Source organism: Babylonia areolata, chromosome 33 (genome assembly GCF_041734735.1).
Source record: "Babylonia areolata isolate BAREFJ2019XMU chromosome 33, ASM4173473v1, whole genome shotgun sequence".
NCBI classification, from domain to species: domain Eukaryota; kingdom Metazoa; phylum Mollusca; class Gastropoda; order Neogastropoda; family Buccinidae; genus Babylonia; species Babylonia areolata.
In genome coordinates, this window is record NC_134908.1 from 22,447,182 (window position 1) to 22,464,681 (window position 17,500).

Below are 17,500 nucleotides of genomic sequence, written 5' to 3' on the forward strand. Positions count from 1 at the left end.
CCATGAGAAATTGATCAGAACTGAACTCAGTTTTGATGTTGTAATGAAAAATATATCTTGTGAAAAATGCGCTCATATGCACAAGGTATTTGCTGTGTCTGGCTTGTATGTTACGTCACAGTTCTATTTTGTCGTCATCCATGATGTGTTTATTACGTGTTTAGTGTACTCTAAAGCCCATTGTGGTGGAACATCAAATATAATTTCGTGAAATCTTGTTTGCCAATAGAAACACAACAGTGAGCAAACTTAAAATGTTTTGGGTTGTAAAGAGTTTTTCCGATTGGTGTCTTAGAATATGTTTTCTGACTTGGAATTCTCTGCCTATTGCTCTCAGACAAACAACTCATCTATCTGCCTTTAAAGTAAATCTTAAAACTTATCTCTTTATAAAAAAAAAACTTGTCATAACTCAAATAGTGCTGTTGTCCCAGGCCCATGGCAATGTGAGTGTGTGTGATGGGAGAGTGGAGAGAATGGGGGTGGGTAGATGGATGGTGGTGGTGTGGTTCGAAAGGGAGAATGACCCGATTTTCACCCCTTTTACCTTATCCAAAATTTTGTTTTACAATTTTTACAAATCTGTGGCATGCAGATTACAGTTATGTTCCTTTTTACATGTATGTATTTTAAGTGAAAATTGCTGTCATCTCAGCCGTTTAATCATGTGTATGTCTGTGCGTGTGTGTTAGTGTGAGTGTTGGAGTGTAACAGTTGTAGTATTAATAGTATGTTACTTTGTGAGTTTTATGCATTGTGTTTTTATAATGTTAATGATTCTGTTTTATGTTTCTACTACTTTTTACATGCTTTCTTGTTTCACTTTTGGTACTGGATTATAAAGCGCTTGGAGCTTGCTTATGCTTGTATTATAAATATTATTATTTTTTTATTATTATTTTGTTAATTTAAAGTTGTTCAGCATCCAAGACTATTATGGCTGTGTGTCTTATGCCAGCAAAGACATACGGATTAAGAAAAAGTGGCAAACCTTTGTTGATGATGTTAAACTGGAAAGAGGCCCCATCCCAGGGGTACGTACGATTGTTGATCGTTTAAGGTCTTGGAGTATGAAGGCTGTATTTAATTTAGTCATTCGACAAGAATTCAGTGCCAAGAACTGTGTTGTTTAAAGCATTAAACTTTTTATCTTTAGCTGTTATCAAGGCGAATCTCCAGAACTCCACAATAAGTACACAAAGTATTTGAATAACATTTAACAGAACTTTTTTTGTTTGTTTGTTTGTTTTTTTGTTGAAAAGAGTAGTTTGATGGGCAATATGTCATTTTAAAAAAAAAAATCAACGATTCTGTAGCAGCATGCTGGAAAAAGATATGTTTAAGTAAAACAACAAACAACTTTCGACAAATAATACCAGCTGGGATGTTGGAAGCCATTCTCAACAAAAACAGAAAACAGTATGCCCCTAGATAATAGATAACAGCAGACAGGCAATTAAGTTGATAAGAAAGTAAGACTGTTGTTTTTTTTTGGTGTGTGTGTGTTTTGGGGTTTTTTTTGTTTGTTTGGTTTTTGTTTATTGTTTTTTTGTTGTTGTTTTTTTATCTACTGTACAAAGGATTTTTTTTTTTTTTTTTTTTTTTTTTTTTTTTTTTATCACAAGAGATTTCTCTGTGTGAAATTCGGGCTGCTCTCCCCAGGGAGAGCACGTCGCTACACTGAGAGCGCCACCCATTTTTTTTGTATTTTTCCTGCGTGCAGTTTTTTATTTGTTTTTCCTATCCAAGTGGATTTTTCTACAGAATTTTGCCAGGAACAACTCTTTTGTTGCCGTGGGTTCTTTTACGTGCGCTAAGTGCGTGCTGCACACGGGACCTCGGTTTATCGTCTCATCCGAATGACTAGCGTCCAGACAACCACTCAAGGTCTAGTGGAGGGGGAGAAAATATCGGCGGCTGAGCCGTGATTCGAACCAGCGCGCTCAGATTCTCTCGCTTCCTAGGCAGACGCGTTACCTCTAGGCCATCACTCCGCTAATATAAAAGCTGGGGGAGGGGCGGAGGGAGGGGGGGGGGATAAAACAGATTAAAAAAACACCCACAATACAAGGAATACATGGCTTATTGTATCTGTAATCTCACCACCAGTACTGCAAAGTATGAGAGTGAAACAGTTAAGTAAGCATTGACAAAGCTCGCTGGTAGACTCAATATTACGAACATGGGATTAAACCTTTCTGCAAAACATCCATCTCATTTCAAACAGAAACTTCAATAACTAATTTCCATGATTTGATACGGTCACCTTATTGCAAGCCACTACCATACCACTCTTGTCATAGACTAAAAATATTGAAGAGAATAGCGAAACTGAGAATTCAAAAGCATTCTGGAGTGTTTGGTTTGGGGATTGTAACAAGTGTGATGTAATAAGCTGTTTTCCTTTTCAGTGATAGAACGTTAGTTTTGCTTGAATCTTTCACAGCTGCTAATTCCAGCTTCCACGTTTATTCCAGCTTCCTCTTTCGTCAATATTGATTGGTTGTCGTTTGTTCCAACTTCCTCTTTCGTCAATATTGATTGGCTGACGTTTATTCCAGCTTCCTCTTTTGTCGACGTTGATTGGTTGTCGTTTGTTCCAACTTCCTCTTCCGTCTATATTGATTGGCTGACGTTTATTCCAGCTTCCTCTTTTGTCGACGTTGATTGGTTGTCGTTTGTTCCAACTTCCTCTTTCGTCAATGTTGATTGGTTGCCGTTTGTTCCAACTTCCTCTTTCGTCTATATTGATTGGCTGACGTTTATTCCAGCTTCCTCTTTCGTCAACGTTGATTGGTTGTCGTTTGTTCCAACTTCCTCTTTCGTCTATATTGATTGGCTGACGTTTATTCCAACTTCCTCTTTCGTCGATTTCAATTGGCTGACGCTTATTCCAACTTCCTCTTTCGTCGATTTCAATTGGCTGACGCTTATTCCAACTTCCTCTTTCGTCGATTTCAATTGGCTGACGTTTGTTCCAACTTCCTCTAGAATCGATTCTGATTGGCTGTCTTTTGTTCCAGCTGCCTCTTTGGACGACGTTGATTGGTTTTTGACTGCTGTCACTGCTGGCTGGGTTCAGGTAGAAGAGTTCTTTCTGGATGTCTGAGAGCATTTCTTCGTCGTCTTTCCGGAGTTTGTGCGAGAGGATTTTGAGCAGATTGTGAATGAGTTGAGTCAGGTTACTGTGTCTTTTTCGTCTCCTGCCAGAGTCGCTGCCTGTCTTTATCCGTTTGTCTGGAGGCGGAAGTGACGTGGCCTTCCTGTGGACAGAATGGGAAATGAATCATCGTTTCTTGTCATGGGTACAAGTGTCGATAGAAAAAAAGGGAGAGAAATGAAATAGTTATATTGGGGGGGGATGTCACTCTGTTAATATGCTTTCCCCAGAAAGAGCAGCCTGAATTTGACACAGATGAAATTTGATTTGACAAACAGTAATATAACACAATACAATACGATACAACACAATACAACACAATACAATACAACGCAACGCAACGCAACGCAATACAAAACAACACAACACAACACAACACAATACAATACAATACAACACAACACAATACAATACATTGCAATGCAATGTAATGCAATTCAGTGCAGTTCAATGCAGCGCAATGTGGTGCAATGCAGTACAATGTATCTGAATGCCTAAGGCAGAATAGTGTAAACTGGAAACTGTATGGATGTCCTTCATTTCTTATACAGACTTCGGTCTGTATGTCTGTTTCTCTCCCTTTTTGTCTAATTCACCAAAAATTAACATTTTTTCATAACTGTTTAAATAACAGCACGCGCGCGCGCGCACACACACACACACACACACACACACACACACACACACACACACCTGCTGCTGTCTCTTGTCGTAAGTACTGTCACTTTCACTGGTGCCACCTGCTAAGTGATATAGATAAGTAACAAAGCAAAGAATTGTCTACACAATTTTGCCAGGAACAACCCTTTTGTTGCCGTGGGTTCTTTTACGTGCGCTAAGTGCATGCTGCACACGGGACCTCGGTTTATCGTCTCATCCGAATGACTTGCGTCCAGACCACCACTCAAGGTCTAATAATAATAATAATATTTTATTTTTATATAGCGCTATAATACAAGCATAAGCAAGCTCCAAGCGCTTTACAATCCAATACCTAAAGTGAAACAAGGAAGCATATAAAAAGTAGTAGAAACATAAAACAGAATCATTAATATTATAAAAACACAATGCATAAAACTCACAAAGTAACATACTATTAATACTACAACTGTTACACTCCAACTCTCACACTAACACACACGCACAGACTCACGCATGATTAAACGGCTGAGATGACAGCAATTTTCACTTAAAATACATACATGTAAAAAGAAACATAATTGTAATCTGCATGCCACAGATTTTGTAAAAATTGTAAAATAAAATTTTGGGTAGAAAAGGAAAAAAGGGGTATAAATCGGGTCATTCTCTCTTTCGAACCACACCACCACCATCCATCTACCCACCCCCATTCTCTCTACTCTCCCATCACACACACTCACATTGCCATGGGCCTCGGACAACAGCACTATTTGAGTTATGGCAAGTATTTTTTTTAAAGAGATAAGTTTTAAGATTTGCTTTTAAGGCAGATAGATGAGTTGTTTGTCTGAGAGCAATAGGCAGAGAATTCCAAGTTGTTGGGCCGAAGACGGAAAATGACCTCTTTCCACAGGAGTTAAGGAAGTATCGGGGAACAGTTAGCTGGGAGGAATCAAGAGATCTCAATGTTCTGTTTGGCAAGTACGGGTTAATAAGCTCAGAAAGATATGAGGGTGTGGTATCATAATTTAGGCACTGAAAGCATAGGCAGGCAATCTTATATTCAATTCTGGCTTGAACAGACAACCAATGAAGTGTCCGCAGGAGAGCAGTAGCGCTCTCTCTCTCCTTTTAAGGACGAGTCGAGCTGCACTATCTGTATTTTCTGGAGCTTGTAGAGTTTATCATTGGGAAGGCCAGCTAAGAGAGAATTACAATAATCTAGGCGGGATAAAAAGAAGGCAACAGCAAGTTTGTTGGCAGCATCAACAGACAGGAAGGGGCGGATTTTACTCATCTTACGAAGCTGAAAGTAAAGAACTTTACACAGGTGGTTCACATGAGTTTCCATCGTGAGGGATGAATCGAGGTAAAAACCAAGATTGCGGACAGAACTAGAAAAAGAAATTTCTATGTCAGAACAAATGATAGACGTCAACCATTGAGTCGGAACACAGCACACAACCTTCTGACCATAATGTCATGGTCTATCGTGTCAAATGCTGCAGAAAGGTCCAGCAGTGACAGAATGGATACCTTGCCTGCATCAGATGCTAGCAACAGGTCATTGACCACTCGTAATAAGGCCGTTTCCGTGCTGTTTCCCTTTCTGTACGCTGACTGAAATGGCTCCAGGAGACTGTGGATCTCAAGATGTTTCATAAGCTGGCCAAGCACAAATACGTTCTAAAACTTGAGACAGAAATGGGAGGTTTGATACTGGTCTATAGTTTTTCAGCTTTTCGGGATCAAGACTAGCTTTCTTCAAAAGGGGACACACCAAGGCATGCTTGAAGAACTGTGAAACAACACCTGAGGTCAAGGATATATTCATGATATTGGTTATAATAGGTAGTAATTCTTCTAAACATTGGTAAAATATATAATGTGGGATAGGATCGAGACTGCATGATTTCTTTGGCATCTTGAGGATGACATCTTTGACCTGTTCCTTGGTAACTGTCCGGACTGTAGTGAGGTTTAGTGAAGGGGGGAGAAAATATCGGCGGCTGAGCTAGCCGTGATTCGAACCAGCACGCTCAGATTCTTTCGCTTCCTCGGCGGACGCGTTACCTCTAGGCCATCACTCCACATTAGGCTGCTGCCAGGTGTCAGACTTGCAGATTTAGCGTGTAAGGATGTATTGACGCTTTACTGAGAAATGAAACTGAAACATAAGTTTCGTCTTCCATTCTTATAAAATTTGAGATAATTATGCATGCATGTTGATAATGAGTGGGAAAGCAAACACTTGGGTTTGTCTCTGTGCAATATACAGCGATATATACATACTTTTTTTTCAATCTTATTATACCTGGCTTTATTTCTATTACTACTCTTGTTACACTCATCACTTAGAGAATAATATGTGTGTGTGTGTGTGTGTGTGTGTGTGTGTGTGTGTGTATTTACATTCATTTATTCATTTGTTGTTCATTGTTCTTGTCATTCTGTTTCATGGTTTTTTATGTTGTTGTTGTTGTTTTTTCTTCTAAGTTCTATTTCATTTATTTATGTATTTGCTTACTTTTATTATTATTCTCAATTCTATATTTTGTTGTATTCGTTTATCATCTTACTTATTCAATGATTTGATGACTCATCCATTCATTTCTTGTTGTTGTTGTTGTTTTTTGTTTGTTTGTTTGTTGTTTTTTTGTTTGTTTTTTATGGGGCTTTTTTCTGTGTGTCTTCTCGTTTCTCTCTCTATTTCATTTATTTATGTATTTGCTTACTTTTTTCTATTTTTGTTGTATTCATTTATATTTTTCATATTTTTGGGTTGTTGTTTTTTCTTTTCTTTTATTTTCTATGAGTGTTGTTTTTCTCTCTCAAAAGCCTAAGCTCGTTGGGGTTACACTGGTAGCTGGGCAGGCATCTCCCGAACAGATGTGGTGTAGAGTATACGGATTTGTCCGAACGCTATGACTAGGCCCCCTCCTTGAGTGACTGAACTGAACAGAGAATTAAAAAATAAAATAAAATAAAATAAAATAAAAACAAAAAACGTCCATACTTACACCTCAGCTGCAATCCCAGTGGGCTGTCGTTCACACTCTGCCAGACACATCTCCGCCATTTTGTTGCAGCTGACGTCACCATCCGGGCACTGGCGCACGGTTTGCAGGCACGTTGATGGACAGTCCTTGGCGCATGCGCAGTAGTGACCGGAAGCCAGAAGGCCCAGCAGTATCAAGAAAGAGGGTGATATGAACGTAGCCATTGGGACTTCTGTTGATATCAGAGAACAGGTTTAATGAGTGGAAACACACACACACACACACACACACACACACACAACAAACAACAACAACAACAACAAGAATCCATTCGTGTTCTGCTGTTATCAGATATAAAACAGGTTTATTGTGAGAAAAACAACAACATTAGTGTTCTGTCCATATCAGATGGAAAACAGGACTGCTATGAGAAAGAACCTTGTGGTACTCTGTCGATTTCACATTTTAAAAAAAAATGGGGGGTTGGGGGTTGTGAGAAAAATAGTGTTCCACAGAAATCAAATTTAGAACTGGTTTATTGTGAGAAGAAAAAAGCCATTGGTGTTCAGTTGATATCAGGTATAAAACAGTTTTACTGCGAGGAAAAACAACACTGGACTCTGCTGAAATCAGATATAAAACAGGTTTATTATGAGAAAGGATCATTTGGTGTTCCGCCATTATCAAAATATAAAATAAGGTTATTGTGAGAGAACAAAAAGGTGTCAGAAAAAATGGTGTTCTGCTGATATAGAATATAAAAAAAATGCTTATTGTGAGAAAAAACCCATTGGTGTTCTGCTGATATAAAATAAACAACAACATACTTATTGTGAGAAAAAAGCTATTGGTGTTCTCTGATATAAAATAAACAACAACATGCTTATTGTGAGAAAAAACCCATTGGTGTTCTGCTGATATAAAATAAACAACAACATACTTATTGTGAGAAAAAAGCTATTGGTGTTCTCTGATATAAAATAAACAACAACATGCTTATTGTGAGAAAAAAGCTATTGGTGTTCTGCTGATATAAAATAAACAACAACATGCTTATTGTGAGAAAAAACCCATTGGTGTTCCGCTGATATAGAATATAAAAAAGCATGCTTATTATGAGAAAATACCCACTGGTGTTCCGCTGATATAGAATATAAAAAAATGCTTATTGTGAGAAAAAACCCATTGGTGTTCTGCTGATATAGAATATAAAAAAAACATGCTTATTATGAGAAAATACCCATTGGTGTACCGCTGATATAGAATATAAAAAAATGCTTATTGTGAGAAAAAACCCATTGATGTTCTGCTGATATCAGATATAAAACATTTTTATTGTGAGAAAGAATAGTTTGATGTTCTTCTGATATCATACATAAAACAAGTGTATTGTTGGGGGAAAAAAAACAACCCAATGTTGTTCTGTCGAAATCAGACGTAAAACAGATCTATTGTGAAAAAACAACAACAAAAAACCAATAATAAAAAAGAGAAATGTTGTTCTGCTGGTGTCAGTTGAAAAACAGTTTATCACGAGAAACAAAAATTGGTGTTCTGCTGATATCAGATATAAAACAGGTTTACTGTGAGAAAAAAAAATTGTTCTGTTGGTATCAGATACAAAACAAGTTTATTATGAGAAAGAACCATTTGATGATCCGCTCATATCAAATGTACAAAAGGTCTACTATGAAAAACAACAACAACAACAAACATTGGTGCTCTGCCGATGTCAAATATGAGATAGTTATATTGTGACAAAAAAACAACAACAACAACAACAACAAAAACCCGCAACATTTGTGTAGTACTGATATCATATATATAACAAGTTTATTATGAGAAAGAACCATTTGGTGTTCCACCCATACGAAATATACAATAGGTTTACTGTGAAAAAAGGTATTCTGGCGATATCAGATATAAAACAGGTTTATTGTGAGAAAAAACAAAACATTAGTGTTCTGCTGCTATCAGATATAAAACAGGGTTATTATGAGAAAACAACAACAACAAAAAATTGGTGTTCTGTCGATATCAGATATAAAACAGGTTTATTGTGAGAATAAACCTATTGGTGTTCTTTCGATATAAGATATAAAACATGTTGACTGTGAGAAAAGAAAAAAATTTGGTGCTCTGTTGAGATCAGATATAAAACAGGTTTATTGTGAGAAAAAACACAACCTCGCACTTCAAACAAAAAAGGAGAAGAAGGAGGAGGAGGTGGTGGTGGTGAGAGAGAAGAAGAAGAAGAAGAAGAAGAAAGAAAGAAAGAAAGAAAGAAATTACAGTTTGCATTTTCATGTGTCAAAGTGTGTGTGGACTCGTCTAAGTATGCTGTACCGCATCTGTTCTTTCTTTTTATGGAACACATTTCTCGTCTGCACATAAACCAAACGTCTACACATAAAATAAACCAAACGTCTACACATGAAACAAACCAAACGTCTACACATAAAATAAACCAAACGTCTACACATAAAATAAACCAAACGTCCACACATAAACCAAACGTCCACACTGGCTGGGATTCACTCACCTCCCACCCCCACCCCCTCCACCCCCAACCCCCCTACCTCCCGCCCCACCCCTCTTTCCAACCACGCTGGGTAAACCATGGTGCCTTGTGCTAATTCATTCATGATTCCTCCCGGTTATACAAGGCAGCGCAGCCATAAAGATTCTCTTCACCTGGGGGGTGGGGGGGGGGAAAGAGTTTTCTTGACCATTTACCTGGCGCTTTGATGATGCTGTGACAATAATGGGGGTAGTCATTACTCTCCCGGGGAATAAGGAACTAACTGCTAAATACCAGGAGCCAGTTGCATTTATTGCTGGGACGGAAGAGCCTAGTATGGTCGTAACCCCGCTACTAACTGTGTGCAGTATGGAACTGACCAATGGCGTAGTTCGGTCAACGTTGGCATTTAGTCACGTGTAACTGTCACAAAGTTAGAACCAAGCGTTGGGTTATGCTGCTGGTCAGGCATCTGCTTGGCAGATGTGGTGTAGCGTATATGGATTTGTCCGAACGCAGTGACGCCTCCTTCAGCTACTGAAACTGAAACTGAAACTGAACCATGAAGGTTTCTTCCGCAGAGTCCGCTGGATCCAGTCTTCACATGCTTGGGTAGACAAGCCCTAACTCACCGAGGGTTTGAGACCCGTCGGCTACCCTCACCTAGTTTAGCCAGCCTGTCAAAGCCGTTGCCCGGGGGTTGGGCGCTGCCGCATGCTAGCAGCTTCTAGGACCCATAGGTGAGAGCTGGGTGCCGGTGGGGACCAACAGAGGACGAACCACTCCCGGAAGAGCGTGACAAGCCCCCCCCCCTCTCCCCCCCCAGAGGTACTACCCCTCCCGTGCACCCCCTAACCCCCACAGTACAGTACAATACAATACAGTACAGTACAATACAATACAATACAATACAGTACAATACAATACAGTACAGTACAATACAATACAATACAGTACAATACAATACAATACAGTACAATACAGTACAGTACAGTACAGTACAATACAGTACAATACAGTACAATACAATACAATACAGTACAGTACAATACAATACAATACAGTACAGTACAGTACAATACAGTACAATACAGTACAATACAATACAATACAGTACAGTACAGTACAATACAGTACAATACAATACAGTACAATACAGTACAGTACAATACAATACAATACAGTACAATACAATACAGTACAATACAATACAATACAGTACAGTACAGTACAATACAATACAATACAGTACAGTACAGTACAATACAGTACAATACAGTACAATACAGTACAATACAATACAGTACAATACAATACAATACAGTACAATACAATACAATACAGTACAATACAATACAGAACAACACAATACAATACAGTACAATACAGTACAATGCAATACAGTACAGTACAATACAATACAACACAATACAATCGATATGGATCGCCATGGTAAATCATACGCTATGTCTAATGTCCATTACTTATCGTATCACATGTTCCGCGTCCAACGTGTTTGTATCGCATTTCAATACACGCTTTAATCATAGAAGTATACATTACTCTTTTTTTTTCTCAAGGCCTGACTAAGTGCGTTGGGTTACGCTGCTGGTCAGTCACCTGCTTGGCAGATGTGGTGTAGCGTATATGGATTTGTCTGAACGCAGTGACGCCTCCTTGAGCTAATGAAATTGAAACTGAACCATGAAGGTTTCTTCCGCAGAGTCCGCTAGATCCAATGTCCCATTTTTTATCGTGAGTTCATTTCGCAAGTTCCGCGTCCAACGTGTTTGTATCGTATTTCAATACACGCTTGAATCCTAGAAGTATACAGTACGAAGTTACACGCGCACCACAAACAAACCAAAGAACCTTTTTCTCTTTGAGGGAAAAAAAACAACAACAACAACAACAAAACAGGAATAAGCACAAATGGCTTGTTTTCATTCTGCCCTCATGAAAATGGAAAATATAGCAAACACTCAATACAAAAGCATATATGAATAAATTTCAGATTATGTCAAAAAACAAAACAAAAGATGAACGACATAAATACACGTGGGGGGAGGGTGGGGGGAGGGGGGTGGGGGGATTGTTTGTTTTTTGTTTGTTTTTGTTTGTTTTGGTTTTTTTAATCATGGTGTGATCTGGTTTTGGATGCATGTTTTGTTGTGGGGAGGCTGTTTGCCGTGTGTTCGTTCTTTAGTTTAGCGTCTTTTCACTGTTACTGATATTAGACGATAAAAAAAAAATTTAAAATTAAAAAAAAGAAGAAAAAAAAGGGGCTGGGAGAGGTAGGGAGAGGGGAAAGAGAAGTCAGAATAAAACAGAAAAGGTAGAAAACTACTAAGAAATGCATAACCAACATGAAATTAGCTCTAACAGTAACAATTCAATAATAATGATAATAACTAAAACCATTAACGTGATTATGAAGTACATTAAAGGAATGTTGAAATAGGGCGATGAACTAATGCCTTTGAAAGTTCTACTAAAAGTAACTTCGTTAGAAATAACTTCCCCAAAATCATCTGCAGAATAGTTACTCTAGTTTGCCGTGTGTGGGGGAGGGGGGGAGGAGGGGGGCGGAGGGGGCCTGGGGGGGGGCGGACGGGGTGGGGGGGGGGGGGTGTCCGTGCGTTCGTGTGCCTGGGTGCGTGTTGCAGGGATGTGTTTTGTGGAGGTCGTCACAGGTGGATGGGGGTGGGTAGTTTTCCAACGTTCAGTTGCGTGAGTTTTTCACGTGCGTCCGTGTGTGCGAGGGGGTGGGGGTAGGGGGTAGGGAGGGGCTGGGTGTGGAGGAGAGTTTTGATGGGGGAGGGCGGGGAGACGGGGGGAATGAAATGTGATGTGAAGCGCTTTGAGCAGTATTTTTTTTGGAGAGAAATACGCTATGTAAATATCCATTATCATTATTATTACTATTATCATTATCATCATTATCATTATTATTATAAATATTACTTGATAAGAAAATATTACTCGATAGGAAAAACAAAAATTCACGCAGGAAAAAATACCAAAAAAAATGGGTGGCGCTGTAGTGTAACGATGCGCTCTCCCTGGAGGAGAGCAGCCCGAATTTTACACAAAGAAATCTGTTGTGATACAATGAAATACAAATACAAATACTTAGATTAGAAAGAGAAAGAAGAAAGAGACAGACAGAAAGACAGACGGAAGATGAACATACGGGTATTTCCTGCCCTCAGGGGAAATAAGCCAAAGGTCAAAGGAAAAAGAACAAAGAAAAAGCATCACATGAAAAGACGAATGCAATTACTGAAACAGACAGGACACACACACACACACACACACACACACACACACACACACACACACACACACACACACACACACACACACACACACACACACACACACACACACACACACACACACACACACACACACACACACGCACACACACACACACACACACACACACACACACACACACACAAAATACCAAAAAATGGGTGGCGCTGTAGTGTCTTATGAACTTTAAGGTTTTATGACAATAAAAAGTATTCTATTCTATTCTATTCTATTCACACACACACACACACACACACACACACACACACACACAAGAAAAAAGAAACACACAAACAAATGAACAACTAGATAGATAGACCAGCTTCAAACGAACAAAGAAAATATCAAGGTCTTCATCTTACCAATAATGCTTCACAAACAAGCACACAGAAACACAAATACCATTGAACCAAACACACAGTAATACAGCCATCATTACACTACAGTCAAATATCGACTTTTTTTTCTCTCCGACTATATCTCTCCTTTTATTGTCTGCTACGTGTATCATCACTTGTGGGTCACCAAAAAAAGTGTTCTTGGATTTCTGTGATTACCCGTTGCTATGGAAACAAATCAAAATGGCCGCCAAACAATGTATAAAAGAAATCGGGTTTGTGGTCCATGTGGTGCGTGCAAGCACTTTTTGTTATGTGGCCTTGATACATAATGACATTATCTTCATTTTCACGTGAGATTGTGTTGGTTCTTCAATTATTGTACTTTTTATGAATTTTTGAAATTTTAGGCATTGCGAAATCCTCGAAATTTACAATGGGTAAAAAGATTGGAACTGCTATGAATTAAAACCCAGAGAATATATTCATACATACTCGTGACAAAACTTCAATAATATGTCATAAAACACTCATGCAAAGTCTCATGGTTGTAGGTTTACTCATCATTGAGCAAGTCTAAGGTATGTTGTCAAGGCCAGAAACTTGACGACTTGCATCGAAATTGAACAAAAAAAAATTATTAATAAACACTTTCGTGATTCAGCAAGCAATCTTTATTGGCAATTTTTTCATTGTTAAAGACATCTGTACAGTAGAAAAACTTATGCATATGATAGAAAAGATGTTCAAGAATCAAAATCCATCAAAAACCCAAATCATGAAAAATCATCATTTTGGTCTCTTTTGCACTGCCGTGTCCACCCTAAAAACACACACACACAAAACCAGAACAATGGAAACAAAAGAAGCAATGAACATCACTGTCAAAAGGAAGAAGAAGAATAAAACTCACGCCAACAAAAAGAAAACTAAAATATCTTACTAGAAAAACCCACCAAATACACACACACAGACACAGGTATCTTTCAAAAGAAAAAAAAACACCAAATAAACACACACAGACACGGCTATCTTTAAATAATAAATAAATAAATAAAAAACACCAAATAAACACACACAGACACAGGTATCTTTCAAAAAAATGAACAAATAAATAAAATAAAAAATAAACACACAGAGACACGGGTATCTTTCAAAACAGTGGCTGGTGACAATTAATGCCAAAAAGACCACTTACACTGTTTTCAACCTCTCACCCAAAGAACAGAAGGCCAACCTGCGCATCAATGGACAAACTCTGCTTGCTGAGAACAGCCCCACGTACCTGGTAGTCACTTTTGACAAACGCCTGACGTAGAAGACACAAGCAGAGATAGCAGAATCAAGAGCAAAAGTACGACTTGCCCTCATGAAGAAGCTGGCAGGAACAACATGGGGCGCAGACAACACGACCTTCAGGAGGCTGTACACTGGTAGAGTCAGGCCAGTGCTGGAGTATGGCATGACTACATGGGGCACTACGGCCAAGTCCAACTTTGAACGGTCAGCAAGGTTCAGAATCAAGCTACCCGTATCATCACAGGGGCCATGAGGTCTACACCAATTCAGGAGCTTGAAACCATCACAGAGCTCCAGCCCCTTGAGGACCGCAGAGACGCCAAACTCTTGACCAAGGCTGCCAAGTTCAAGAGGTTGCAAGGCCACCCCATGCAGGACAGACTGTCCCAGCCAACAAAAGGACGGCTGAAGAGAGGGAGCTTCATACACCAGAGCAGGATCCTAGAACGGCAACATCAAGATATCCTTGACCATGCCCCTAAAGTGATACCCCGGTGTCCTGCCGTCCCTGCCTGGAGCGAAGGAACCTCTCCCCTCATCCAGTGCAGCATCCCTGGTGTTGGCCCCAAAGATTCCCAAAGCGGCCCTGAAAAAAGTCCCTCACCCTTGAACACCTCTACACCCAGTTCCCCAAAGAGTTCTGGACTAATGTCTACACTGACGGCTCTGCGGCAGATGCCATTCGGAACGGAGGGGCAGGAGTCTATGTTCAGTATCCAGGAGGCAGAGAAGAAAAGATCTGCCTCGCTACCGGCCTGTACTCCACCAATTACAGAGCCGAAGCAGAGGCCTTGAAAACAGCAGCAGCCCACATCGAGGTCAGCCCCTACGCCAGCCACCGACACCCTGTCCATTTTGCAGGCCCTTTGGTCCAACAGAGATCCAGAACTCAACGATCTGTCCTCCTCTCTCGCCTCCCTCTGCACAAGTCACGCAGCCACCCTGCAGTGGATTCCCTCCCACTGCAACGTGCTTGGCAACGAGACTGCTGACTCCCTGGCAAAGGAAGGCACTACGAAAGAGCAGATGGACAGGTCTACCAACTACTCTGAATCCAGGACCATCATTAAGGCCAAGCTGCAGAACAAGTGGAAGCAGCAGCATCCATGTCACAACAGAGCAGACCCGTACTACCTGCTGACTCGTCGAGAGCAGGTATCCATTTTCAGGCTAAGGACAGGCCACAACCGCCTGAAACACTACCTATACACGAAACTCCGTATCGGCGACACAGAGCAGTGCCCCTGCAGAACAGACAGCCAGACAACAGAATATCTGCTGCAGTCCTGTCCGCTCCACCAAGCGCTCCGAGAGAAAACCTAGCCCGACCCAATCCCAGCGGCCCGGAAGCTCTACAGAGGACTGGAGGACCTGCGACGTACTGCCGCCTTCGTCGAGGAGACGGGGGAATCCATCTGATAAATGACGAACGAGACAACATAGGCAACAGCAAACACACACAGACACGGGTATCTTTAGAAAAAAAAACCCACCAAATAAACACACAGAAACTTTGCTATAAAAGACACAGAAACAGAGGGGAAAAGAAACAAAAGTAGTGATGGATATTTCTCTCTCACTTTTTTTCTTTTTTTATCACAACAGATTTCTCTGTGTGAAATTCGGACTGCTCTCCCCAGGGACAGCGCGTCGCTACACTGAGAGCGCCACCCATTTTGGGGGTATTTTTTCCTGCATGTAGTTTTATTTGTTTTTCCTATCGAAGTGGATTTTTCTTACAGAATTTTTCCCAGGAACAACCCTTTTGTTGCCGCGGGTTCTTTTACGTGCGCTGAGTGCATGCTGCACACGGGATCTCGGTTTATCGTCTCATCCGAATGACTAGCGTGTAGACCACCACTCAAAGTGTAGTGGAGGGGGAGAAAATATCGGCGGCTGAGCCGTGATTCGAACCAGCGCGCTCAGATTCTCTCGCTTCCTAGGCGGACGTGTTACCTCTAGGCCTCACTCCACACATGTTTATCATGTCTAAATGAACAATACAAGGGAAACAAACTCTCACACGAAAACGAGAAAAGGGAAGACAAACACTTCATCTTGCCAAGTAAACCCTTCAAACAACCCCACACAGAAACACTGCCATCATGATAAACCCTACAAACAATCAAAAGAAAGCAACAAAAAGAAGCCAAAAGGAACGGGCGCAATAGCCGAGTGGTTAAAGCGTTGGACTTTCAATCTGAGGGTCCCGGATTCGAATCACGTTGACGGCGCCTGGTGGGTAAAGGGTGAAGATTTTTTTTCCCGATCTCCCAGGTCAACATATGTGCAGACCTGCTAGTGCCTGAACCCCCATCGTACGTGTAGAAGATCAAATCCGCACACGTTAAAGATCCTGTAATCCATGTCAGCGTTCGGTGAGTTATGGAAACAAGAACATACCCAGCATGCACGCCCCCGAAAGCGGTGTATGGCTGCCTACATGGCGGGGTAAAAACGGTCATACACGTAAAAGCCCACTCGTGTACATACGAGTGAACGTAGGAGTTGCGGCCCACGAACGAAGAAGAAGAAGAAGCCAAGAACCTCCACGTAAAATTAACAAAATAAATAAATAAATAAATAAATAAACTCACACACGAGCAAAGAAAAGACAGAGACATCATCTTACCAACAAAACAAACACCCAGAAACACAGCTATCGTTAAAAAAGAAAAAAACACCTGTAGGCACTAGCGAAAATAACAACAACAGCAACAAGAAGCGAAAAGCCTCCATGTAGAAGTAACAAACAAACAACAACAAAAAAACTCTCAAAGAAAATACAAAGACATCATCTTACCAAGAAGACAAACACACAGAAACACAGCTATCATAAAAAATAACCCACCCCCCAACCTCTACACACACACACACACACACACACACACAAAACAACGAACTACAAAACACTAACGACATGAACAACAAAAAAAAACCACAAAGCCAAAGAACCTCCATGTAAAATCAACAATCAAACAAACGCTGACACAAAACAAAGAAAAAGACAAAGAGGCATCCACTTACCCAAAATGCGCCACTCCCTCGTTCACGGAAAAGCATTCACCTCCCCTAAACAGAGCCTCACACGGATTGCCGGCCATTTAACTCTCGCGAAGACACGTCACGTGAGACCCAATGCGCATGCGCATCTCTTCTCCTCCCCCCTCCCGCCTCGCTGCCATCCCTCCCTATCACAGCAGCCAATCAAAAGCTGCGTACG

General features: G+C 40.5%; 1 protein-coding gene across 1 annotated transcript; it reads right to left on the bottom strand.

Annotated features, from left to right (window-relative positions):
• Window positions 1-2,163: 2,163 nt before the first annotated feature.
• LOC143277268 (uncharacterized) lies at window positions 2,164-17,326 on the bottom strand. Its single transcript, XM_076582059.1, has 3 exons — window positions 17,305-17,326; window positions 6,823-7,033; window positions 2,164-3,263 (listed from the first exon to the last, which is right to left on the bottom strand). The coding sequence occupies exons 2-3, from the start codon at window positions 7,023-7,025 to the stop codon at window positions 2,450-2,452; spliced, it is 1,017 nt and encodes a 338-aa protein (XP_076438174.1). The 5' UTR covers window positions 7,026-7,033; window positions 17,305-17,326; the 3' UTR covers window positions 2,164-2,449.
• Window positions 17,327-17,500: the final 174 nt, after the last annotated feature.